This window comes from Geotrypetes seraphini, chromosome 5 (assembly GCF_902459505.1).
Source record: "Geotrypetes seraphini chromosome 5, aGeoSer1.1, whole genome shotgun sequence".
In the NCBI taxonomy this organism is placed as follows: domain Eukaryota; kingdom Metazoa; phylum Chordata; class Amphibia; order Gymnophiona; family Dermophiidae; genus Geotrypetes; species Geotrypetes seraphini.
Window position 1 is genome coordinate 228402004 of NC_047088.1, and position 24799 is coordinate 228426802.

The window sequence follows — 24799 nt, forward strand, 5'->3', positions numbered from 1 at the left end:
CGCCACTCCACCCCCCTCCCACTTCCTATACCTGAACAAGCCTATCTTGCACACCATGGTGATCCAGTGGTGAACCGGGGCAGGAGCGATCCTCCTACTCTCCTGCCCTATGCAGAGTCGCTAAAGGAAATGGCTGCCATGAGTTCCCAAAGCAACCTCACAAGACTGCGGGAACTCGCGGCAGCCATTTCCTTTTGTGGCTCTGCACGGGGCATGAGTGGAGGATCGCTCCTACCCCAGTTCACTGCTGGACCACCAGGGCATGCAAGAAAGGCCTTTTCAGATGCAGGCGGTGGAGAGAGATGAGGTGGTTTAGAGCTGGTTGGGGCAGGACTTGGGAGGTGTTGCTCCTATCCCAGCTCACTGCTTGACCACCAGGGCTCAAGGCAGACCCAGGGGAGGCCTGCAACAGGTCCGGGTAGAGGGTACACAGATGGATGACTTGAATATAAATCAAGACTCCCATTTTGGGGCTCAAAAACCTTAGCTTATATTAGAGTATATATGGTAATAAAATTTTACTTAAGTACAGTATTTAATTCCATTAACTCAGTTGCAGTACAACACTGTTGATATGTTGCCACAAGATATTCAAATGCCCCAGAAAGTTGCTGACAAATCACCCACTCAAGATAGTTGGATATTGAGATTTGGCTGCCTCCTCTCTCCTGGTGGATAGGATTGACTCTTGGTTCAGGCATTACCTTACTGCTGAAAAATATAGGACATGAAAGGGAAATTCTCACAGTTCCTTCATCATTTTAGTTATAAGTTGCTTGGGCAGATAGTAGATATATTTATGGATCCCTCTTTGGAGAAAGTACAAGTGATTTCCCAACAAGGAACCTGGCAAATTTCAGTTAATCCAAATTTGTATCACTCAGGTGGTACTTCAATTAATAAAGCTTGCCCCTGATTGTTTCCCATTCCATTTTTAATAGCACTGGTCAGAGAATGCAAGTATAATAAACTTATGGCTGGAACAGACATGGAATCTGCTGTTTGCCTTATTTTTAATTAAGTCAGAAAAAAATTATTGGTGAGAACTAAATTAAATGCCAAACCTGGCTCTTAAACTGAATTATACACTACGGGGTCCTAGTACAAAGCTGTGGCAATCATTAACCTGTGCCACAGCTAAAAATGTCTCGCCATGGGGTGTACTCGGTGCATTTACCGCAGCAGCATCGTTGCTGTGGCTTTGTAAAAGAGACCCATAGATCGAATAGGTAGAAATAAGAGCTCATATACTTATGGCCACACATTAATGGAAAAATTAGTGGGTGACCATTAATACAGAAACTAGAAAAATCAGCCATTTTACCCTGCGGGAAAAAAGGCCTTAGTGCGCGGAAATGACCCATGTAAGGACACTCTAAGGCAGTTGCATAGCGTGTACTCCCCGTTCTTCTCCGTTGCTTGGGTACCCCTATGCCCCCCACCCGCATACCTCTTGAAATGTTTGCCGGCATGAGGAACATCTTCCACCTGCTGCTCAGGCCAGCCTTGGCTCCTTTCTGACATCACATTCTGGTTCCACAACCAGGAAGTGACATCAGAAGGGAGCCGAGGCCAGCATGAGCAGCAAGTGGAAGATGCTGCTTGTGCCGGCTAACATTTCAAGAGGTATACGGCAGGGCGTAGAGGAGGAGAGGCACCGGCACCCTTCACAAAGATGGAGCCAGGGGCGGTTGGCCCCACCCCCTATACTACGCCACTACACTAGGGCCATGCTTTAGCCTATTTTGATAAAAGAACCCCTAAGATTGGGCTGCCTGAAGGTAACAACTATACTAGATCTATAATTGTGAATTTTCCAGTGCTAACCATAAAAAAAAATTGTGTTATGTGCTCAGAAATAATTCATGTCACATATCATGAAACGAGAAGGCAACTGGTAATTCTTCACTGCACATTCCTCCACTGTTCAAACACCTCATGGATGAATAATGTCAGTTCAATAAATGTTTTGTACTCAAAATATTTTTTTATTTTTTTTATTGTCAGAATTGGAAAATTCACAATTATAGAATTAGGATCATGTTTACCTCTAACCCTTTTTTACTTCATTCGCAATGTTTTTCATAACCCAGCACTACTTTTCTTTGGGCACTCGTTTGTTCCTTTTAACGCTGTTTGTCATAACACCTTATCTACCACGGACCCCTGAAGAAGGCGTGTTGTCCGAAACACGGACCGTGTCGGGTCCCTGGTTTGATAATAAGGTTGTATAAACCATTAAAGTTTGAAATAAACAGTGCCTGCATCTTGTACATAGTCTGCAGTTGTTTTTGGTTTTTTTTGCTTTGCTGCTTGGTTTGCTGCAGTTTCTGTTGGATTTTTCTTTTGCTTATCTTTAAGCAGCCCAAACTAATATATAATTGACATTTTTCCATATACCAGAAACTTTACTGTTATTAGGAGTCAGTGGCATAGTAAGGGGAGACGGGGAGCCGAACCACCATGGGCGCTGGCACCTTCCTCCTCTATACCCCCCTGCTCCTTTTTTAAAATGTATTTATTTATTCAATTTTCTATACCGTTCTCCCAGGGGAGCTTAGAATGGTTTACATGAGTTTATTCAGGTACTCAAGCATTTTTCCCTGTCTGTTGGTGGGCACACAATCTTTCTAATGTACCTGGGGCAATGAGGGGATTAAGTGATTTGCCCAGGGTCACAAAGAGCAGCGTGGGTTTGAACCCATAACCCCAGGGTGCTGAGGCTGTAGCTTTAACCACTGCGCCACACTCTCGCTACTTGCGCACTGTGCCTCTAGCTCTTTGCTGGCGTGAGCTGCAGCTCCAGCCTGCTGCTTCCGCAGGCATCGGCTCTTCCTCTGGAGTCACTTCCTGGTCAAGGGATCAGGAAGTGACTTCAGAGGGAGAGCGAAGGACGACACAGGCAGCAGGTTAGAGATGCTGCTCTCACCAGCGAAGTTAAAAGAAGTAAGGGGGAAGGGAGGGAAAAATCACACACACATGGTGGGGGGGAGGGGGTGCCACTGACCCACCCTACACCACTGTTAGGAGTTCATGTCTCACAGTTGTACTTTGACAATTAACCACGTCTGTGCTCCTAACATCAGTAGGGAGGTCACTATCATCCATAGTGATCCCCTTTCTAAGCAGCTGGAAGATGCTCACTACAGACAGTTGTCAAAATACAACTGTGAAACATAAACCCCCAAAAGTCAAACCTGAACCCTGACAACTAGGTTGGCTGTTGTGGGCTATGACATAGCAATCCTGATCTGTCTACTTTAGGCACTCATTTGTCTACTTTAGGCACTTTTCCTGTGATTTGTAGGGTTTTTTCCTGTGTTCTATGATTTTATCTTGTAATACTGCTCTGCTATTACTAGGGAAGAGTGGTATATTAAATAAAATAATCCATGAACCCCAAGCAAGTTTATAAGCACCTCCTATATTATGTAAAACTAGTGTTTTAGCCCGTTACATTAACGGGTGCTAGGTGCCCTTTCCTATGTCCTTAGTGCCCCCTCCTTATGTAAAACTAGTGTTTTAGCCCGTTACATTTACGGGTGCTAGGTGCCCTTTCCTATGTCCTTAATGCCCCCTCCTATGTCTTTAGTGCCCCCAGTGCCTCCTTCCTATGCCCTTAGTGCTCCCATTTCCTCGGTCCTGTGTTCTTAGTGCCCTCCGTTCCCCTTCCTATGTCCTTAGTGCCCCCAGTGCCTCCTTCCTATGGCCCCCCTCACTACCTTCCAGAATTTGTCCCATTCCCACCCCCTGTAGCCAGCTAGCCTGCCTGACTCACTCCCATCTCCCCCATACAGTAGAACCCGGCATTTTTCTATCCCTTCCTGCCTCCCATCCCTGTGTGCAGTAGAACTGTTGTTCCCCCCCACCTCCACCGTACAGCCGACCCCACTGGCCCTCCCATCTGACCCTCTCACCACGAGACGACATACAAACCTCCCGACTCCAGCAGCGTCTGCAGCACTCTAAACACGCTGCTTCACGGCCTTCTACTGCCTGTGATTTCCTCTGCCGCGTCTCTGTCTCAATGTCATCAGGGACGCGGCAGAGGAAATCAGAGCAGTAGAAGGCCGCGAAGCAGCGTGTTTACAGTGCTGCGGACGCTGCTGGAGTCGGGAGGTTTTTGTTCGTCTCGCAGTGGGAGGGTCGGATGGGAAGGTCAACGGGGGTTCGGGTGCGCTGAGGAAGGGTGGGGGGGTGCGCCGACGAAGAACTTCCTTACAGTGAGTGAGGGGGGAGCTGCGCCGGGCGTGAACTGTAAGGGAGCTGGCAAGACCGCACGGACCATTGTATGCGCGTATGCGCACTTCTGCCGGCTACGGATCACGGATCATGCAGGTAAGAGTATGTATGCGCGCTTTGCGTTTTATTATAGTAGATGTTGTTCTTTGTATTCAAGCCACTTGTGAAATCCCCCATAGGACTATGTTTTAGATTGGGCTTGATGAACCTACTGTATGGCACATATCAGAAACATGATGGCAGATAAAGGCCAAATGTCCCCCCCTAGTCTGCCCATCTGCAGCATCCACTATCTCCTCCTCTCCCTATTGGCTAAGGCTCTTTACACCTGTATTGTGATGTCATAGAACTTTATAGTTATAGAAACATAGTAACATGATGGCAGATAAAGGCCAAATGTCCCCTCCAGTCTGCCCATCTGCAGCATCCACTATCTCCTCCTCTCCCTATTGGCTAAGGCTCTTTACGCCTGTATTGTGATGTCATAGAACTTTATAGTTATAGAAACATAGTAACATGATGGCAGAAAAAGGCCAAATGTCCCCTCCAGTCTGCCCATCTGCAGCATCCACTATCTCCTCGTCCTGGACCTGTTGGGCCACCGCGTGAGCGGGCTGCTGGGCACGATGGACCTCAGGTCTGACCCAGCGGAGGCATTGCTTATGTTCTTATGTTCCTCCTCTCCCTATTGGCTAAGGCTCTTTACACCTGTATTGTGATGTCATAGAACTTTATAGTTATAGAAACAGTAACATGATGGCAGATAAAGGCCAAATGTCCCCTCCAGTCTGCCCATCTGCAGCATCCACTATCTCCTCCTCTCCCTATTGGCTAAGGCTCTTTACACCTGTATTGTGATGTCATAGAACTTTATAGTTATAGAAACATAGTAACATGATGGCAGATAAAGGCCAAATGTCCCCTCCAGTCTGCCCATCTGCAGCATCCACTATCTCCTCCTCTCCCTATTGGCTAAGGCTCTTTACGCCTGTATTGTGATGTCATAGAACTTTATAGTTATAGAAACATAGTAACATGATGGCAGATAAAGGCCAAATGTCCCCTCCAGTCTGCCCATCTGCAGCATCCACTATCTCCTCCTCTCCCTATTGGCTAAGGCTCTTTACGCCTGTATTGTGATGTCATAGAACTTTATAGTTATAGAAACATAGTAACATGATGGCAGATAAAGGCCAAATGTCCCCTCCAGTCTGCCCATCTGCAGCATCCACTATCTCCTCCTCTCCCTATTGGCTAAGGCTCTTTACACCTGTATTGTGATGTCATAGAACTTTATAGTTATAGAAACAGTAACATGATGGCAGATAAAGGCCAAATGTCCCCTCCAGTCTGCCCATCTGCAGCATCCACTATCTCCTCCTCTCCCTATTGGCTAAGGCTCTTTACGCCTGTATTGTGATGTCATAGAACTTTATAGTTATAGAAACATAGTAACATGATGGCAGAAAAAGGCCAAATGTCCCCTCCAGTCTGCCCATCTGCAGCATCCACTATCTCCTCGTCCTGGACCTGTTGGGCCACCGCGTGAGCGGGCTGCTGGGCACGATGGACCTCAGGTCTGACCCAGCGGAGGCATTGCTTATGTTCTTATGTTCCTCCTCTCCCTATTGGCTAAGGCTCTTTACACCTGTATTGTGATGTCATAGAACTTTATAGTTATAGAAACAGTAACATGATGGCAGATAAAGGCCAAATGGTCTATCCAGTCTGCCCATCCGCAGTGACCATTATCTCTTCCTCCCTCGTGCCTAGCCCAGGCTTTCTTGAAATCGGACGCAGTCTCTGTCTCCACTACCTCTTCTGGGAGACTGTTTCACGCATCTACCACCATTTCTGTAAAAGAGTATTTTCTTAGATTACTCCTTAGCCTATCGCCTCTTATCTTCATCCTATGCCCTCTCATTCCAGAGCTTCCTCCTTTGTGTTGGAGGCTTTTCTGTTCAGTTGGTTAGAATACTCTTTTTCACAAAGTGAAAGAGCTAAAGCTTTTCTGCCCTCAGCATCATTGAGAATGCATAAATTGATAGACTTGAGAACGTTCAGACCTATTATTTTTGCAATTATGCTCACTACTAATTAATGAAATTTTAAAACTATCAAACAGGACCATATTATCAAGTGCATGGCTAAAACCTCCAAGCAGCGCATTCCAGGCATGCACTTAAGCATGGTATGCCTGCTTTATATGACCATGCGGAGTGCACAAAGATTTTGTATTGCATTTTGAAATGTTCTCTGAAGAAAGCACTTTGCTATACAGCCCAGAACTAATGTGAGACTTCTTTAAAGGTGGCCAGTAAAGATCTGATAGTCACTGTTAGGTTGCTCCTTAGCAATAGCTGTCACTATTTGGTGGCAGAAGGTGGCAAATGCCACCCAAACTTTGTTGTCTCCTCCCCCACGGTCTGCTCCATTTTCTCAAACTTGCCCTCTTTCCGCAGCTCATTCTTGTTCTAGGACTGTCATCACTGTGAAAAAAAAAATTCTAACTGAAATTAGCTGTAGCTCTCAGTCATGCTCTAGCAGCCCCGCCCCTTCTGATGCATATGTCTTACTGCTGTGGGGGAGGGACTAGCAGGGCCTGACTGAGGGGAAGATTCTCAAAACTTTAACGTGGTCGCTAAACCAGTTCCATCTAGTTTAGCATTCATGTATTTTAGAAGCTGGATTATCAAAACAACCTACCGTGGTCTTTTCTGAGCTTCCTAGCAGTTTCTGACACTGTCATGCAAATGTATTACAATGAGATCATTAATATTTAAACAAGCACTCCAGGCGATTCTCTGTTGTCGCCAAGTGATTCCCTAATCTCACTGTCCTGCATTTGCAAGCAAATTTTTTGGCAGGTCTGAGCTGTCTTAGCCTTACTTTTTGGTCAGTGCCTGAGCACTGATTGGCTCAGGCATTGACAGGAAAGTAAGGCTTGACAGCTCAGACCTGCCAGAAAAATTTTGCAATTGTCAAGCAACCCGCCACACTACTCGACAGTTGAAGGGATGCCCACTCCCTCCCGCCACCAAACAACAACTCCCCCCAGCAGTGGGAGGGATGCCCACTCCTTCCTATCGCTGCCGTTAAGCAACACCCCCTCCCCCGACACTCTCCCCGGCAGCGAGAGAGATGCCCACTCCCTCCTGCTGCCAAGCGATCACTCCCCCCCCCAACACCACCCCTCCGGCATTGAGAGAGATACCCATTCCCTCCTACCGCTGCCGTACCCTCAACAAACTCCACCCTCTATGCCTCCAACAACCCCCCACCCCTCTTGTTTACGAAGGCTGGCTTGAGAGATGCCTCCTACCTCCGGCCTTCAGGCCTGCCTCTTCAAAATGGCGGGTCTTCCCCTCCCCCGTACATCCTGGGATGTGCCGGGGAGGGACCGAAGACTCTGATTGGCCCAGGTTGCTTAACACCCCTTCAATGGGTTTTGGGAATTTTTAGCTGGTGGAGCCTGAGGATCCCTACCAGCTACATCAAAGGTGTCTTGCTACTGGGTGGGCCTTGACCCACCCATGGCTAAATCACTGTTCTGTAATGGCAATTATATGCATAATTACCATTATAGAATCCACACTTAGCTCACACACTCTAGGCAACCTTTTGAGAATTACCCCCAGATGTGTTTGATTAACATACCCTAATACTTTCAACAGGAATATAGTGCAGAGTTAGCTTTTTATGCCCAAAATGCACCAGATGTATTTGATTAATATGCCCTAATTCTTTCAATAGAAATATTCTACAGAATTGATTTTCTGGCCAGGAAATTTTTTTCAAAAGTTTGAACATGTGGTATAACAAAGCATGCAGTAGACTTACATTTTCTTCTCTTTTTACTTTTGTTTTCATAGAGTCTGTCAACTTACTTCAGCAGTATAAACTCAAACCCATCTTTACTCACCTTCCTGTGAGCTTGCTTTTAATAAGCTGAAATTAACACATCCAGCTTACCTGTTTATTCACAGAGAACTTAAAACCAAATTAAACCTTTGATTGCCAGATAGCACATTGCATCATTACATGTGACTTCTTCAATGTGCTGAAGCTCTTCTAGCTTAGAAAATGCAGAACTTAAGGTTTCATGCAAAGTCAAGGTTCTCAGCAAAACAAGTAGCTTCTGGGCCAACTTGTAATCTTTTCCTATAGTCATCACTTTTCATAAGTTTGCAACATCCGATTAACTTTAATGTTATCCATACTGTCTTATTTTGGCTTGCCAGTTTTCTCCTGGTGGGTTGTTTTGTTTTGTTTTTCTTCTGATTCCCCATTTCAATGGGAACCTGATTTTACTGAAATTGAAACATAATGAGCCTTCATTCATGAATAGCCAATGCATTTTCCCCTTATTTTCACCCCTTTTCTCTATCTAGCTCTTGCATTGCATTACGCCTTCTTCAACCATTGGTTAAGGATTACCTTTGGAATCTTGCATACCTATACCCTGAGCCTGATAATTAAGAAGGAATTTCTGTAACTGTGCATCTATAATTAGATACCCATAGAGCATCTGGTAAGAGCTTTATTTCCTTTGTAGAATACAGTCAAACCTCGGTTTGCGAGTAACGCTGTTTGTGAGTGTTTTGCAAGACGAGCAAAACACTTGAGCAAACTGTAACTCACAAACCGAGCGTTGACTCAATTTGCGAGCCCCCACCACGAGAACTAGCTTTGCTGCTCCCCCGAGAGGGTGAGAGCCAGAAGACCTTGAGCATGCGCAGATGCTCAAGGCCCCGCAGCAGCCCAGCAGAGAACCGGCGGCAGGTACTTTCAGCACCGGCACACAGGTAAGGACAGGGCCGGTCAGTGGGGGGAAGAGGTGATCGCGAAGTCTATGGGTCAAAGTTCCAGGAACAAATGGCCTGTAAACGAAGATCGGCATCTACTACCGACCCCCAGGGCAGTCCAAAGAAATTGATGGAGAAATGACAAACGAGATAAAACGCAACTGCAAGGGAGGCAACACAGTTATCATGGGTGACTTCAACTATCTGGGAATAGACTGGAACCTAGGCACCTCCAGCTGCATTAGAGAGACCAAGTTCTTGGATGCTATAAGCGATTGCTTCCTGGAACAACTTGTCAAGGAAAATACTAGAGGAAATGCAATTCTGGACTTAATTCTAAATGGCCTGCGAGAACCAGCACAAGATGTAGAAGTAGAAGGGACGCTGGGAAGCAGCGATCACAATATGATCCGCTTTGATCTGAACGCAGGGGAGAAACATCGGTCCAAAACGACCGCCACAGCACTGAACTAGCGCCGGTGGCCTCGGGAGAGCAGCAAAGCCAGTTCCTGGATTGGGGTGTCAAAGAGGGGGACAGCAGTGGGAGAATACAGAAGAAGATATATGGGTTGGGTTGGGTGTCGGCTTGGGGGTCGGGTGTCAGCTCAGGTGGGGGTCGGGTAGGAGAGATGTACCTACTGGTATTAAGTCAGTGGAACAAATCATCCGAGTTTCCATTATGGCCTATGGGGAAAGTTGCTTTGATATACGAGCACTTTGGATTGTGAGCATGCTTCTGGAACACATTATGCTCACAAACCAAGGTACCACTGTATTAGTATAACAGCAAAAACATGTTGACCTGATGGGCCGCCACGTGAGCGGACTGCTGAGCGCTATGGACCTCTGGTATGACCCAGAAGAGGCACTATTTATGTCCTTATGTGTGCACTATTTTTTCATCTCATTTGCCTTACAAAAAAATAGGTGCACGTGTTATTAATTTTCAGACAGAAATTATTTTCATTATGCTATTTTTCCAAAGAGAAATAAAAGCATGATCACTAAAAGAACCCATGTACTGTACAGCTGTGCAGATTGCTTGAATACTGTTCCCATTGTGATTTAGATGATTGTAATTCAATAAACCACCTGGAAATAATGGAATTTGCAGACATGCTCATTGGTATGATCTCCATCACTTCATATAGAGTAGGAAAAAAATGGTAAATGTTTACAAGAGATTGAACAAATGCACTTAATGCAAAAATGTAGGAAGGTACATTTACCCCCTCTTCTTTTAAACTGCGCTAGCAGTTTTTAGCACAGAGAGCTGCACTGAATGGCCCGCGCTGCTCCCGACACTCATAGAGTTCCTATGAGTTCAGAGCAGCTCTCTGCGCTAAAAACTGCTAGCGCAGTTTAATAGAAGAGAGGGTTAGTTTGTTGAGTTGCCTTAAAAATGAGTGCATGCAAAATCATTATAATGGAACACATTTAAAGTAAATTTGCATAAATAAAAGTTCTAATGTGTCAAAAATTTCCTGTTAACAAAAAAGGGCCAGATTCAATCACTGTTGGCCGATTCCTGGCCGATTTTGAAACAGCGATTGATTCACTATCTTTTTTGCAGGCCACTCTCACACTCTAGGGAGACACATAGGGACTCTTAAACTTGCCCAAGGCCACTTCCAGGCAAAATCACCCTCACGCCCAGCCTTGGGTGAATTTCATTGTCCCTTTGCGTCTACATAGACCCACGACAAATGCCTACAGTGTAGGCATCCTGCCTTGGGTAGTTTTTGTTTTTTTTTACGTGCATCCCAGTTGACTGCCAGACGGTGGTAGGATGCCTACTGTCACCTACCATTGGGAAGTCCTTTTGCAGAATCAGCCTCTGAATCCCCATTGACACAGGTAAATTAGACAGAGTGTGAGTCAACCAGGATAGATATGGAAAAATGCTTAAGTGCCTGAATGTAAACCACTTAGGCTATAAGTGGTATATTAAATGGTATATATAAGTGGCAATTAAATACATTTACATGCACAGGGAATTGCAAATCAGGAAATTTTTGCCCTAAGCAGAGTATTCCTAGATCTGTGCAATGTCTATGTAACCAATTCCTGCTATAACACACAAATTACATTTGTAAAAATTTTTTTTTCCCGTGGAGTGTGCATATCTGTGCTAATTAGCGCATTCATGTACCTTACCACTTGCTAGCTGATTAGCATACGATTAGTGTATAGACCTTATCACCTTCAAAAAGAGAAGGGGAATGGGTCTTGATGTACTTCCTTTTTGTGGTTACAATCAAAGTGGTTTTCGTATTATATACAAGTACTTATTTTGTTCCTTGGGCAATGGAATAAGGGTGCTGGAAGTACTAGCATGCTAATTTTGTTAATGGCCTTATGATGGAGATGTTTTTTTTTTGTTTTTGTTTTTTTTAATATATTTTATTGAGCAAATCAAGAAAAAACACAGAATACAACAAAAGGCGGCCGTGCCAAAAGAGCAATAATACACCACGGCAAACCCTAAGTACAAGGCATCAACTAAGAATACAACAGTCACACAGTGCCATAAAGAATCAAGTGCTCAGAAAAGATTTTACAAATATCAATCCAAAGATACCCAACCTACCCACCCAGCCCCCCCTCCCATGTGTATGGTACAACAAGAAGAAAGATGTCAGAAAAAACACAGGTATGTATGAGTGAGTGAGGAAACAAGCAACAAGCGCCAGAGAGCAGAATATAATAGAAAGAAAGAAAGAAAGAGGTGCAGTCCCCCATATCCTATGAGTTAAGCAGTAAACTCCTAGAACGGTGCGGCAAAGCCATCCAATAAGCCTCCAAAATCTCCTGAAAACGATCCCAACTACGGGGAACCCTACCGGACACAGCCCAGTGCTCCAGCAAGGCCAATTCAAAGAGTGAACAGTGCCATTGTACCACCGTTGGGATAGCCAGCACACTAAAATCGTCCGTTTGGCCAGTAAGAAAGCTTTCTGGACAAACAAACGGTGCCCTCCGGGCAGAGATCCCATCCCATCCAGTACATAAAAAAGAGCAATCAAAGGAGAACAAGCTGGCAAATTTGGCAGGAACGAACGAAGATAAGACCAAACCCGAGACCAAAACCGCTGTATACAGGAGCATGTCCAAAACATATGCCCCAGCGTGGCTCCAGGAGAGGCACACTTAGGGCAAGTATCCCTGTCAGTGAAACCCGCTCAAAAGGCTCGGACTGGTGAAAGGAAAGCGCTATGCAACAACTTATATTCCTGCTCCCGATGAATCATACTCCAAGAAACAGCCGCAATGCTGCCAAAACCATGGGAAAGCTCATCCGGCGAGATGTCACTCTGCAAGTCCTGGCTCCAGGCGCATGCCAAGTGACCAGTCTAAGTATCAGGACACAAGGTCAGTAAGGTCGAGATATAATAGCTCAGCTTAGGGGCCACCGGTTCCCATAAAGCCAGACACCGACCCAAGCGATCAGCACTGTGCGCTGTCACCCCCAATGTGTCTAGGCCGGAGATATAATGACGCACCTGAAAGTACCCAAACATATCAACAGTGTCAAGGTCGTATAAGGACTGAAGTTCCGAGGGGGTAAGCAGGCGCCCCTGCTCATGTAGAAGGTCCCCCACTCTTTTAATGCCCCGGGCATACCAAATACTAAAAGTGCGAGTCTCCGAACCCGGAGTAAAGTCCAGATTTCCTACCAAGGGAAGAAACGGTGTCTCACTAAAGTTCAAAGAAAACTTCCTACACAAGAGTTTCCATCCCCAGCGCATATAGGCCCAAACATGAGTCCGTATAGGCAGGGGCAAACGGATAGAAGGAGCATGAAGGACATACAACCCTGCCACTGGTCCCAACAAATCCTTTTCTAGTGGATAATTTAGGGCAACCGAACTTTCAAGACACCAATCACGGAGAACCCTCAGCCCACAGGCCAAATTATAAAGCTGAAGATCAAGCAGACCAAATCCACCCATAGAGAGAGGTAACATTAACACATGAAGTGGTAGGCGAGGCCTTCTGCCACTCCACACAAAGGTCCGCAACGCTTTTATACAAAACATCCAAATCCCTACGTTTCAGCCATAAGGGTAAGGTCTGTAGAAGATACAACCAGCGAGGCACCAGCATCATATTATACAAATAGATACGCCCGGACAAAGAGAGAGGGAGTGCACCCCAAAGACGTAGGAGCTCAACCGTTTTTTTAAGTAAGGGCCCCACATTAGCCTCATACAACTGATTCAGAGCTGAAGGTACATAGACCCCTAAATATTTAACCTGGAGAGGTGTCACTCTCAGTGGAAAAAGAGGCCACACCGCATCGATATCAAGATGTAAAGCCATAGCCTCCGATTTAGAGACATTAAGCTTCAATCCAGAGAGCTCCCCAAAACTATGAAAGAGATCCAATAAAGGACCTAGAGCCTTCTTCGGGTCCGTAAGGATAACCATAATGTCGTCAGCAAAAGCCATGCAGCGGATCGACGAGCCGCCCACCGCCACCCATGATGGAGATGTTTTAAATATCTCTGTAGGAATGTGAGCCTTTTTCAAATGAAGGAAAGCTCTGGAATGAGAGGGCTTAGGCTCAGAAGTAGTCTAAGGAAATACTTAGACTACTCCAACAAATTTTTAGATTGAATCAGGTTGGGCAGACTAGATGGACCATTCGGGTCTTTATCTGCCATCAAAAAATGCCTTAGCATTCGGGAAAAATCCGGGTTAAGAGCATGCCAACACTGTTGCTTGGGAAACGGAACCCTAAGCCTTTCCCCCCTTTTTGTGTGCCTTGAACAAAAGGAATATTAAATACTACTATTTATCATCTCTATAGTGATACTAGACATACGCAATGCTGTACATCAAAACATAGGGCTCCTTTTACGAAGCCGCGTTAGCAGCTTTATCGCACGCAACTTTTTAGCGCACACTAACCCCCGCACTAGCCGAAAAACTACCGCCTGCTCAAGAGGAGGCGGTAGTGGTTAGCGTGGCTGGCAAATTAGCGTGCGCTATTACGCGCATTAAACCGCTAATGTGGCTTCGTAAAAGGAGCCCATAGAAGAGACAGTCCCTTCTCAAAAGAGCTTACAATCTAGTTAAGATAGACAAACTGGTCAAGAAGGTCCATCAATACACGATGCTCAGCTGGGGGTAAATAAGGCCCATAGTGTTGAAAAATATTTGTGGTATCCATGAACTAACCATTATATATTCTAATTGTTTCAAGGGAACATGACAAAGACCCAGAGACATTCTTTAAAATATTGCTGAAACTTAAAGAAAATATGCAACATTTTCATCTGTCTGTCCTTGGAGAAACATTCACAGATGTGCCAGGTATTTTCTTCTGTTATTTCTGAGCATATGTTCATAGAGTTCTGTTTGTAAATCAAATGTGGTATAAAAATACTTGATCCTGGTCTTTCTTTGCCATTTTGGAGACATAGACTGTAGAAGTCCATCCAGCACTGTTTTTGTTCTGAAGTTGCCATCAAAGCCCTCTCCAGCCTATCCCAATCTGTCTTGTTATATATGGGACGTAGACCATAGAAGTCCATTTAACACTGTCCTTACTAGACAGGTAGTTTTGAATTATCACCTTAAGATAAAGTACCCACAAAAAGATGTGCGTTATTATTTGGGGGGTATTCATCCAGAAAAATGAAGATGTGTTTTGAAAATCTAAAACTGTGTACAGTATGTTGTCTCCTGCTCTGACCTAATCCTGTTAAAGGAACACCTCTGAATTATAAAGGCAAAATTATGGAGGTAATTCTGTAAGGAATAAGTATCAGTGGAGTCTTATACAATACTGACAAGCAGAAAATTACACACTGTTTTCATAGCACATATGGGCATGGGCATGGATAGAGTTGGGTGGAGCTTTGTTACTGTTTCTGAGATAAGCTTTTGGTTACTACTGCTGGCTTCTATAGGATCACTTTTCCCTAGACATGAGTATGTGACACAGTGGTTAGAGCTACAGCCTCAGCACCCTGAGCTTGTGGGTTCAAATCCCACGCTGCTCCTTGTTACCTGGGCAAGTCACTTAGGGGCTGGATAGAGTTGGGTGAAGATACTTGCATAAATTATAGGATTCTATAATTTACACACATTCTGGTTACTATCTAAGGCTATAGGGCTGAGGAAGTGATTCCACCTTGAATATAAGTGCATTTTCTGCCTCATGCACTAAAATTATGTTCTTTTATCCTAGGCTCCCTATTATAGGATTACCCTCCATGGGGATAATTCTCAAGAGATCACCTACAGTTAGGTTCTAAAATGATGTTCACTACGCATGGGTTCTATAATGCAGTTGCGCATATGAGGTTAGGCATGTAACCTGTGTGCATAACTGCCTAACCCCCATACCCCTCCCAGATCCATGCCCCTCTTGGAGTGGTGAGCTGTCATGAGCTAATCCATGCTAGATTCACTCTCCCCACTTTCCCTGTGTTTCACCCCAACAGACATGCAAAAAGGGAGCCGTTCTTGGCAGCATGCCTCTTTTCCCTAATTATAAGGTGCTATTATAGTTTCCAAAGCATCAACCACAGTCTTATCTTTGATAGATATATTTTCTCTGCAGTTTTCCAAAACATCAGACACAATTGTAACTTTAACAGATGTTTTCACTCTGCAGGATTTCAACCAAAATTATCAAACATAATGCTCTATTCAGTCCACCATTTTCTTCAGTTTAGCACAGCTCAAGTAAAAAAACAAAACAAAACAAACCAAGAAACACGGCCCTGGCTTTTTGGGCCTTAGTCACATGGGCTGAGCAGCCACCTCATTTGCTGTGTTGCATCTTTTTACACTGGCTCGCCTCCTACAGCTTTAATTAAACAAACTGCAAAATCTTAAAAATTCCAGGCAAAATGGTGTCAGGCAGCAAAAACACAAAAAAACAGTGGTTTTGCACTGGAAAATACTGAATGGAAAACACTATTAAAATTTTTTATATACAAAATGAAACTTCAAAGCTCCACAGGTACAAAAATGCATATAGCAAATTTATGACAGTGAAGTGGATAAATGTGTACACAAAAAACCCCAATTGCTCCACTCTATTAGCTGAGAGTAATGCCTTTAACAGAAGAAAAAGCCTCAGGTTTGTTTAGGCAGGGCATAAATGCTCAAGCCTCCTCCACCCACATCATTGGCTGAAAAAACTTCCGTAAAGACTCTACACTTGTTCCTAGGCTGGTTTTCAATATAGGACAAAAATCGCTTAAATAGCAATGTTGCCAAAAGTGTTGAAGTACTGGACGCTGAAGAGATCGCGTAAGCAAGCAGCACAAGTTGTGTGAAGATGTGGAGTGTCAGGAAGCCCTGAAGAAGCGGTAGGGGATCATGAAACGTTGGCTTTTAAGAGACGCCACGTTCATACCTCAACACTTTGACACGCAGCTCCTGATTGGTAAGGCCCAACTTTAGTGCGGGAAGAGGCGGTCGGAGCATACAGCGAGTGATTTCCTTCACTCGCCGGCACTCCGGCTGCTCTCTCCTGCCTCTCCAGCTGTCCTCTCCTGGTCTGCGGTTCGAGGTCGGAAAATACTGCGAATGACCGGGACTGCGAACCGCCGACCGCAAATGACTAGGGGAACACTATATTTCTGGAACTCTCCTAATCCAAGTGTTTGAATCTTTCCTGACCAAGTGGTCATCCAAAAATGTGTAATTTTCAGGAAATTTTGCTTTGAATCTCGGGGCCTCGTCTATCAAACTGCGCCAGAATGGCCCGCGCTGCCCCCGATGCTCATAGAGTTCCTGGCACAGTTTTGTAGAGGAGGATCTTAGTTTCCCTTCTGTTCGTAATTTTCTTCTGTTGCTTCACTTCTGGCCACCATATTTTTGTTCCACTTCTCTTATAGTAATCAACCTTTATAGTAACCCAGATGGCCGTTTAGCAGATGTGCACATAAATAATTAAATAGGCATATGCTGTGAATGGACAATTTTGAGTTTTGCATGGTGGGGCAGAAGATGAAACATGAAAAAGAGACGCAGAACATTGATGAAAAAGTAAATGATGCAAATGATTGTTGTTTGGTGGTTTTTTTTTAGTTAAACTGGGATAAAATAGCCAACAATCCCTGCTCCCCTTGTACTGTTCACTTTTTTTGTCAGTATTCTGCTTCTCTTTATCATGTTTCATATTCTGTACCTACTATGCAAAACTTAAATGTCCGTCAAATTTATTATCTCTCTCAGAGAAATGGTAAAAGAAAATCTTGTGGACAATTCTATAATACTGTTTCTATAAGAACATAAGAATAGCCTTACTGGGTCAGACTAATGGTTCATCAGGCCCAATTCTCACAGTGGCCAATCCAGGTCACTAGTACCTGGCCAAAACACAAGGTGTTGCAATATTCCATGCTACCGATACAGGGCAAGCAGTGGCTTCCCCCATGTCTTTCTCAATAACAGACTATGGACTTTTCCACCAGGAACTTGTCCAAACCTTTCTTAAAACCAACTATGCTATCTGCTCTTACCACAACTTCTGGCAATGCATTCCAGAGCTTAAGTATTCTCTGAGTGAAAAAAATTTCCTCCCATTGGTTTTAAAAGTATTTCCGTGTAGCTTCATTGAGTGCCCCCTAGTCTTTGTCATTTTTGACGGAGCGAAAAATCGATCCACTTGTACCCGTTCTACTCTCTCAGGATTTTATAGATTTCAATCATATCTCCCCTCAGCCGTCTCTTTTCCAAGCTAAAGAGCCTTAACCGTTTTAGTCTTTCCTCATAGAAAGGAAATATATTCCTTCCCTTCACACATGGAATTTCTGTCCATATGGTTTCCATGCTGCTATGTCATTCAGAATGTTTATTTTGGTTTTTTTCAATTTCCTCTTTAACATATAACTCAACCCTCCCTCTAAGCTGATCTGCTCATATCATTGCAATATAATTTGTACCCTTGTAACACAGTGTCTTATTGATTGTCCTCCTTCTACCAGGTTTCTGAAATGCCTATTATATCTACCTCTTCATTTATATAGTTATCCATTCATTCATTTATTTAGCCTGTCCTCCCAAAGAATCCCAGAACGGGTTACAAGAGTACATTCACAGAATAGATAGGACAGACTTAAGATTGAGTATAGGCTTGGCGGTCATAGCGTAGTTGATATTGCAGCATTCACAGTACAGACAGATAGACATAACATAAAGGTAATACAGCTTTTGCGTTGTAGGTGTGTACGTGGTTGATCGTATAGTATTCAGGTTCCAGTGGGTAGCACAGATACGTTTTACTGGGGATGAACATTTGAATTTTGGTATGTAGCACAATTTGGTTGTGCTTGGAGTGTTTAGGAAGATTGGTAACTGTTTAAGTTATATTTGCGGTGGCGTTAGTGGGAGTCCATTTAGTGTACCAGGAAATGCCTTTGAGTTCCATTTAGTCAGGGGTCTGACAAATCATAGACTCATGATTTGCCAGATGTTTTTATGATTGACAAGATTGTTGTATGCATGTTTTTGTTTTAATGACTGGCTGCTATTAAAGTGGGTTTTGAAGACCCCGGCTTCTTCTGCTCTTTTCCATTGGACTTAGCTCCAGCTATTATGGTCATTCCTAAGAAAGCAGCAAGCTTTATAATAAGGTGTTTTGCCTGCATTTGTGGGGATTGTTTTTTTTATTATGCATCCCACGGTAACAAGTGTTATGGTAGTGTAATATACAATACTAAGCACATTAAACCCCTGTGGCTGTATGGAAGATGATTAAACAGTAAACTGTTTTTAATTTCCCTATTTTCCTCAGGACCTATTCCATTCCCCTTACTTGCTTTGCTGGAGGAAGATGACCTACAGCTGATCATTGGATATAATGGCTATAGCTCTCTTACTTTTCCTTGAACTGTTATCTTAATAGCCTTTGGACATAATGATCAGAGGACCGGCCCTGTTTGTTTCCTGATCTAAGATTCTGAAACAAAAGGAAGTCTAGCTCTTCCACCATGATCAGTTCAAACACTCTAATAGACTTCTTCTCTAACGAGCGTGTGTTGGTTGATACATTACATTAGACAGATTGTGAGCCCACCGGGACAGATAGGGAAAATGCTTGAGTACCTGATTGTAAAAACTGCTTAGATAACCTTGATAGGCGGTATATAAAATCCTAATAAACTAATAATAATAATACATGGTATCAGCCTTGCTAGTGCCTCAAGATCATATCCATTTGATTGGAGCTATTGGGATTTTACATGGACTCTCCTGAAATTCATCTCTTATCTGTCTTCTCCTTCCTGAAGAGGAATAATTACTATGTTAAGAACATAAGAACATAAGTAGTCGCCTCCGCCGGGGCAGACCAGAGGTCCATCCCGCCCAGCGGTCCGCTCACGCGGTGGCCCATCAGGCATATTGCCTGAGCATCGGTCCCTGACTAATTTTATACCTACCTCTACACTTATCTCTAAACCTTCCACTACTCTTATCTGTACCCCTCAATCCCTTTGTCCTCTAGGAACCTATCCAGGTCTTCCTTGAAACCCTGTACTGTGCTATTTCCTATCATGGCCTCCGGAAGGGTGTTCCATGTGTCCACCACCCTCTGTGTGAAAAAGAATTTCCTTGCGTTTGTTCTAAACCTGTCCCCCTTCAATTTCATCGAGTGTCCCCTTAAGTGTTCTTTCATAGCGCCTTTTATCTAGCTTTACTTTAAACTCATAATAAGGAATCGAGCAAATGCAAGCTGTCCTCTTAACTAAGTTGACCAGTATCTCAAGAAGAAAATATCAAAGGGCTCCTTGTACTAAGGCGTGCTGGCGTTTTTAGCGAATGCAGGAAATTACCGCGCGCCATGCTTCTAGAACTAACACCAGCTCAATGCTGGTGTTAAGATCTAGCGCGCGCGGCAATGTAGCGCGCACTATTCTGCGCATTAAAGCCCTAACGCAGCTTAGTAAAAGGAGCACAAAGTATTGGCAGTGTTGCATCCAGACATTTTGAACACTTTGTAAAAAAAAAAAAAAAAAAAAATCCTCCAGCAGCAGTAAGGAATCACAATATCTTCAAATATACAATGTAAAAGGATTAAATGATGGAGGAAAAAGCCTCAGAGTTGTAAGCACAATAACAATTACAGTGCTCACTCATACAATCATTGGCATTAAAAACCTCCATTAAATCTCTGAATTTAAATGAATTTCAATCTCAGTAATGATACTTAGCAATACATCCAAGTCTCTTTATAACTAATGCTCTGAATTAGAGGACTTAGATGTATTTTAATAACTTCTGTTGGTCCATCCAACATTGGCCAACATTTTATGTGGGACCATTTTAGCTTCACCAACACAGCTTTCCCTCAAACCGCTACTAAAAAAATGGCATCTTGGCAATTCATAAACCCCCCTCTGCTCTCTGGGAGTTCCAATCCCCTTTAGTTTTGGGCTGTATTTTTTACAGAACTTGAGGTATTGTAGGGCAATCCATACATTTTGTCCAGAGTGAGGAGGAAAGGAGATGCTACAGTACTCATGTGGGTACCAATAAACTATTTTATGGATCTCTTTGTATTAAGGTGATATTAAATAACATATCTTCTTTATGGAGCCAGCTAAGGGGGACTTTTACTAAAGATTAATGCATGCTACATGTTACAAGTCCCATTTTATTCCTGTGATCCCTGCTGCAGATAAAATGTGCTAATTTTTTAGTAAAAGATCTCTTAAATTTCAGGGATATGCCTGAATTAAAAACACTATGAAATCTTATCTATTTTTTTTAGCTGAAGGGTTAAAAAAGTTTGCTGAGCAATTTTCTGTACAGTTCATTGTGCACTTAAGAATGCAAATATGAGCTAACACTCACTCGCTTACTTCTAAGAAGTATAATTGACCAATTGTGGTTAAGTAAATGTCATATGTTCAATTAACAAATTAGCTATAATTGGTATTTATACCATGCTATTTGCGGCATATAATTAGGGCAGAAGAGCAGGTAATGGTGTTATCTAAGTTATTGTAACTCTTTGCCTAGACTTACGGAAAATATTTTTAAGTATTCTGCTGTGCTAAAAAATACCACAACCAGAATGATTTTAGGATACATTTGTACACACCGGGGCAGGAAGGGATAAAACACAGACCTATGGACCTCGCGGATCTAAAGCCGCACGTCCTTAAAAATCCGAGGTCCGCACCACTTTTGAAGTCCCTGCCACTTTTAGTCTCTGGCTCTGACAGAGCTCTATGACAATTTAACTCTGACGGATCCTAATGCTTTTCCCTCCCTATGCTAGGATCCGTCAGAGTTAAATTGTCATAGAGCTCTGTCAGAGCCAGAGACTAAAAGTGGCAGGGACCTCGGATTTTTAAGAATGTGACGTGCAGTTCAGATCCATGAGGTCCGCGAGGGAGCCGGGGGCCTGAGCTGAGCTGCAGGGAAAGCGAAGGCGGACTTGTCAATGCACGGACTTCGGGTTCTTAAGGACATGCGGTTTTAGATCCGCGAGGTCCGTGAGGTCCGCGTTTTACCCCTTCCCCACCGGGGCTTTATGTTGGGCAGCAGTGACTCAGCACTTTTGGAGATTATTAAAGATAGAGCCTTCACAGATCTCTACTGCCCAGTGCTCACTTATGAGCTGCAATAAGACTCGGACCACATGCTTTCCCTCCCATCTGGACATTACTAAGATGCAGACAGACCATTGGGAGGTCCCGTAGGGGCCCCTTCAAGTAGCTAAGGCTATGATGGGACTTTACCTGATGAACACTGAATTTCATAAGCTGTTTATTCCATCAAAGGTGGATTCCCTGGTAGTGCAGGTTACCAAGCGTACCTCACTCCCCAGTGAAGGGCGAGTGGTGTTGAAAGATGCATAGGACTGCAGGCTGGATTTTGTCCTTAAGAGGCCATTTGAGGCTATGGCATTGAGGGATAAGGCAGTAGCAGTGGCATCATACATCACATGTGCTTACCACTCGAGGTTACATTATGCTCCAGGCATGGGCAAGGATCACTTCAGACTGTTGGGTACTAGATATTAATTAGGAGGGGTACAAGCTTGAGTTCTTTCATCCCCTTCCGGACCTTTTTGTGGATTCTCCCGCACGAAAGCCAGAGAAAACGGTTAGCGTCTTAGTGACATTAAAGAGGCTACTGAATCTAGCAGGCATAGAAGCTATTCTGGATACAGTCTCTGGCTTGGTCATATACTTTATTGTGCCGAAAACAGACTCAGAGGACTGAAGGCCAATTCTGAATCTTAAGTCAGTCAATGCTGCCCTCAAGACACTGCACTCCCACATGGAAACAGTGAGGTCTGACATTGCTGTATTTGACAGAAGCCTATTTGCATACCCCCATTTTTCCAGATCACAGAAAGCTTTTGAGGTTCCACATTCTGAAGCAGTGCTTCCAGTTCTTGGCCCTTCCATTTTGGCTTTCCACGGCACCGCACACTTTCACCAGGGTGGATGTTTCATTGTAGCAGTGCCCTTCTGCAAGGAGGGGATACAAGTGCATTCATACCTGGACGACTGGCTGATACGAGCTTTGTCTGAATTTGAAGGAAGGACAGCAAAGCAGCGCATAGTCCGGCTTTTGCAGAGCCTGAGCTGGGTCATAAACTTCTGAAAAAGCCACCTTGAGCCAACATACTTCCTGGAATGTCCGTTTCAACATGAAGGACAACAAAGTTCTTCTCCCAGAAGCCCATACAGTGAAGCACATGTGTCAGATCAGCAAGTTTTAGTTCAGGGCAGCACCGTCAGCTTAGCATTACTTGCAGGTGCTAGGGTCAATGGTAGCAACTATAGATGTGGTCCCCTGGGTGAGAGCACATTTATGTCTTCTCCAGCACTCGTTCTTCTCCCATTGGTCCCCACAAACTGATGCATTGCAGATGGCCTTGCCTTGAACAACAGAAGCATGTCGCAGTTTGAACCGGTGGCTGGAACCACAGTCTCTATCCCGGGGAGTGCTGTTTTGCATCTCCACTTGGGTGATTCTGATGATGGATGCCATCTTTTATGGCTGGGGAGCTCATTGGTCACCCTCACAGAGGATATGGTCCATCAACCAGTTGAAGCTGAGAGTCATCTGTCTGGCGCTGCAGACGCTTGGATGCTTACTGCAGGACAAGGCAGTATGAGTTTTCTTGGGCAATGCAACAGTGGTAGCCTATGTCAATCGGCAGGAAGGCACCAAGTGTGCTCCTCTATGGTTGAAGGCTCAAATGCAGACATCCTTGGCCACCTATGCAAAGGCCTGGAAGTGCTTCCAGGGCTGGTGTGTACAGAAGAGGGAGGACCCGGGTCATGGCACAAGTTCCACTGGTCCTGGCTTTCATTAATGAAGGGCTAGCGGTTGGCTTCCTCGAAGTACAGATCTCTCGTGTTTCAGATCACAGATGAATTAAAGGACATTGGCCTCTCACCCAGATGTGTCCAGATTTTTGAAAGGAGCATTATGTCTGCATCATCCTGTACATCAACCTTTTCCAACGTGGAGTCTAAATCTCATTCTTTGTGCTCTCGGAGCTCCATATGAGCCCTTGGAGACAGTATCATTGATGGACAAGACAGTTAAAATAGCATTGTTGGTGGCGGTCATATTAGCGCATCGAGTGTCTGAAGTACAGGTTTTATCTTGCAAAGAACCTTTTCTCCGTTTTTCGGAGCCGGGGGTGGGGGGTAGTGCTGCATACTGTCCCCTCTTTCTAGTCTCTAGTTTTCACGTCAACCAAGAAGTACAGTTTCTGGCTTTCACGCCCTCGGGGTCCAAGGAAAAGAGATGAAGCTCTGAAATTGCTGGATGCTCACAGTGTTGCTTCATTATCTGGAAGTAATGAATGAGCTTCGACTGTTGGATTATCTCTTTGTGCTGGCAGGTACTGACCACCAGGGCCAGCCGGCTTCAAAAGCGACCACTTCTAAATGGATTTATATGGCCATTTCTTCAGCTTATATCGGCAGTGAAAAGCAACCTCCAGTACTCTTAAAGGCACATTCCACTAAGAGCATAGCTTCTTCCTGGGTGAAATGGCCACATGATCCCCTCTCCATACCTTCACAAAGTTTTATAGGGTGGATGTCACGGCCAAATTGGATACTGCATTTGGATCGTCCATACTTTCAGCAGGCTCATCTGTCCCACCCTATATTCTGGTGCTGCTTTGATGTGTCCTACAGATTCAAGAACGATGTGCCTATTGCACTAGAAGAGAAGATTAGGTACTTATCTTGATAATCTTCTTTCTAGTAAATAGGCACATCATTCTTGAATCTTACCCTGTCAGATGTTCATTAGTCTGCTTGTTGTCTCAGATATGTCTGTTTTATTACCAGATATCTTGTTTCTTTCCTCTGTCCAGCAAAGTCAAGGATAGAGGAGATAATGCAGGTTGCAATCAGTTAGGTGGCTTGTTCATTCCACCTTGTTATATATTTAAATGTTTCAGGATTATTTTGTGTTAAATGTGTTATGAGCAGAACAGACTTGTTTTGCGGGTAGACTCCCCATACTCTTCCCTGTTATGTTTTCTTCTCTAGGGCTGACCATCTTTTTTGATAAGAACTGAGGATTAGCATATGCTAATTTGGCAGCTACTGCAGTAGGCCTGAGGCTGCCACACGGAAACAGCCCCAAAGCCCTTTATTTCTCTATGGCCTTCGGGGTCATTAGCGCAGAGCAGCCGCTAGCGCGGCTTTGTAAAAGAGGTTGTTAGTGTGAAACTGTATAAAATTTTACATTTCACTGAATACCTTTGTTTGTTTGGTTTTTTTTGTTACGGTTCT

At 44.1% G+C, this 24799-nt stretch overlaps 1 protein-coding gene across 5 annotated transcripts in view; it reads left to right on the top strand.

Annotated features, from left to right (window-relative positions):
- The window catches only part of GTDC1 (glycosyltransferase like domain containing 1), a 395866-nt gene that overhangs the window by 318749 nt on the left and 52318 nt on the right, over window positions 1-24799 (top strand). For 4 of the 5 annotated variants that reach the window (XM_033946584.1, XM_033946585.1, XM_033946582.1 and 1 more), the window contains exon 6: window positions 14257-14366. The exons of the other annotated variant lie outside the window; for it this stretch is intronic. In XM_033946584.1, coding sequence (XP_033802475.1) covers window positions 14257-14366 — 110 coding nt within the window. The remainder of the gene's footprint in view (window positions 1-14256; window positions 14367-24799) is intronic. 5 annotated transcript variants of the gene reach the window in all.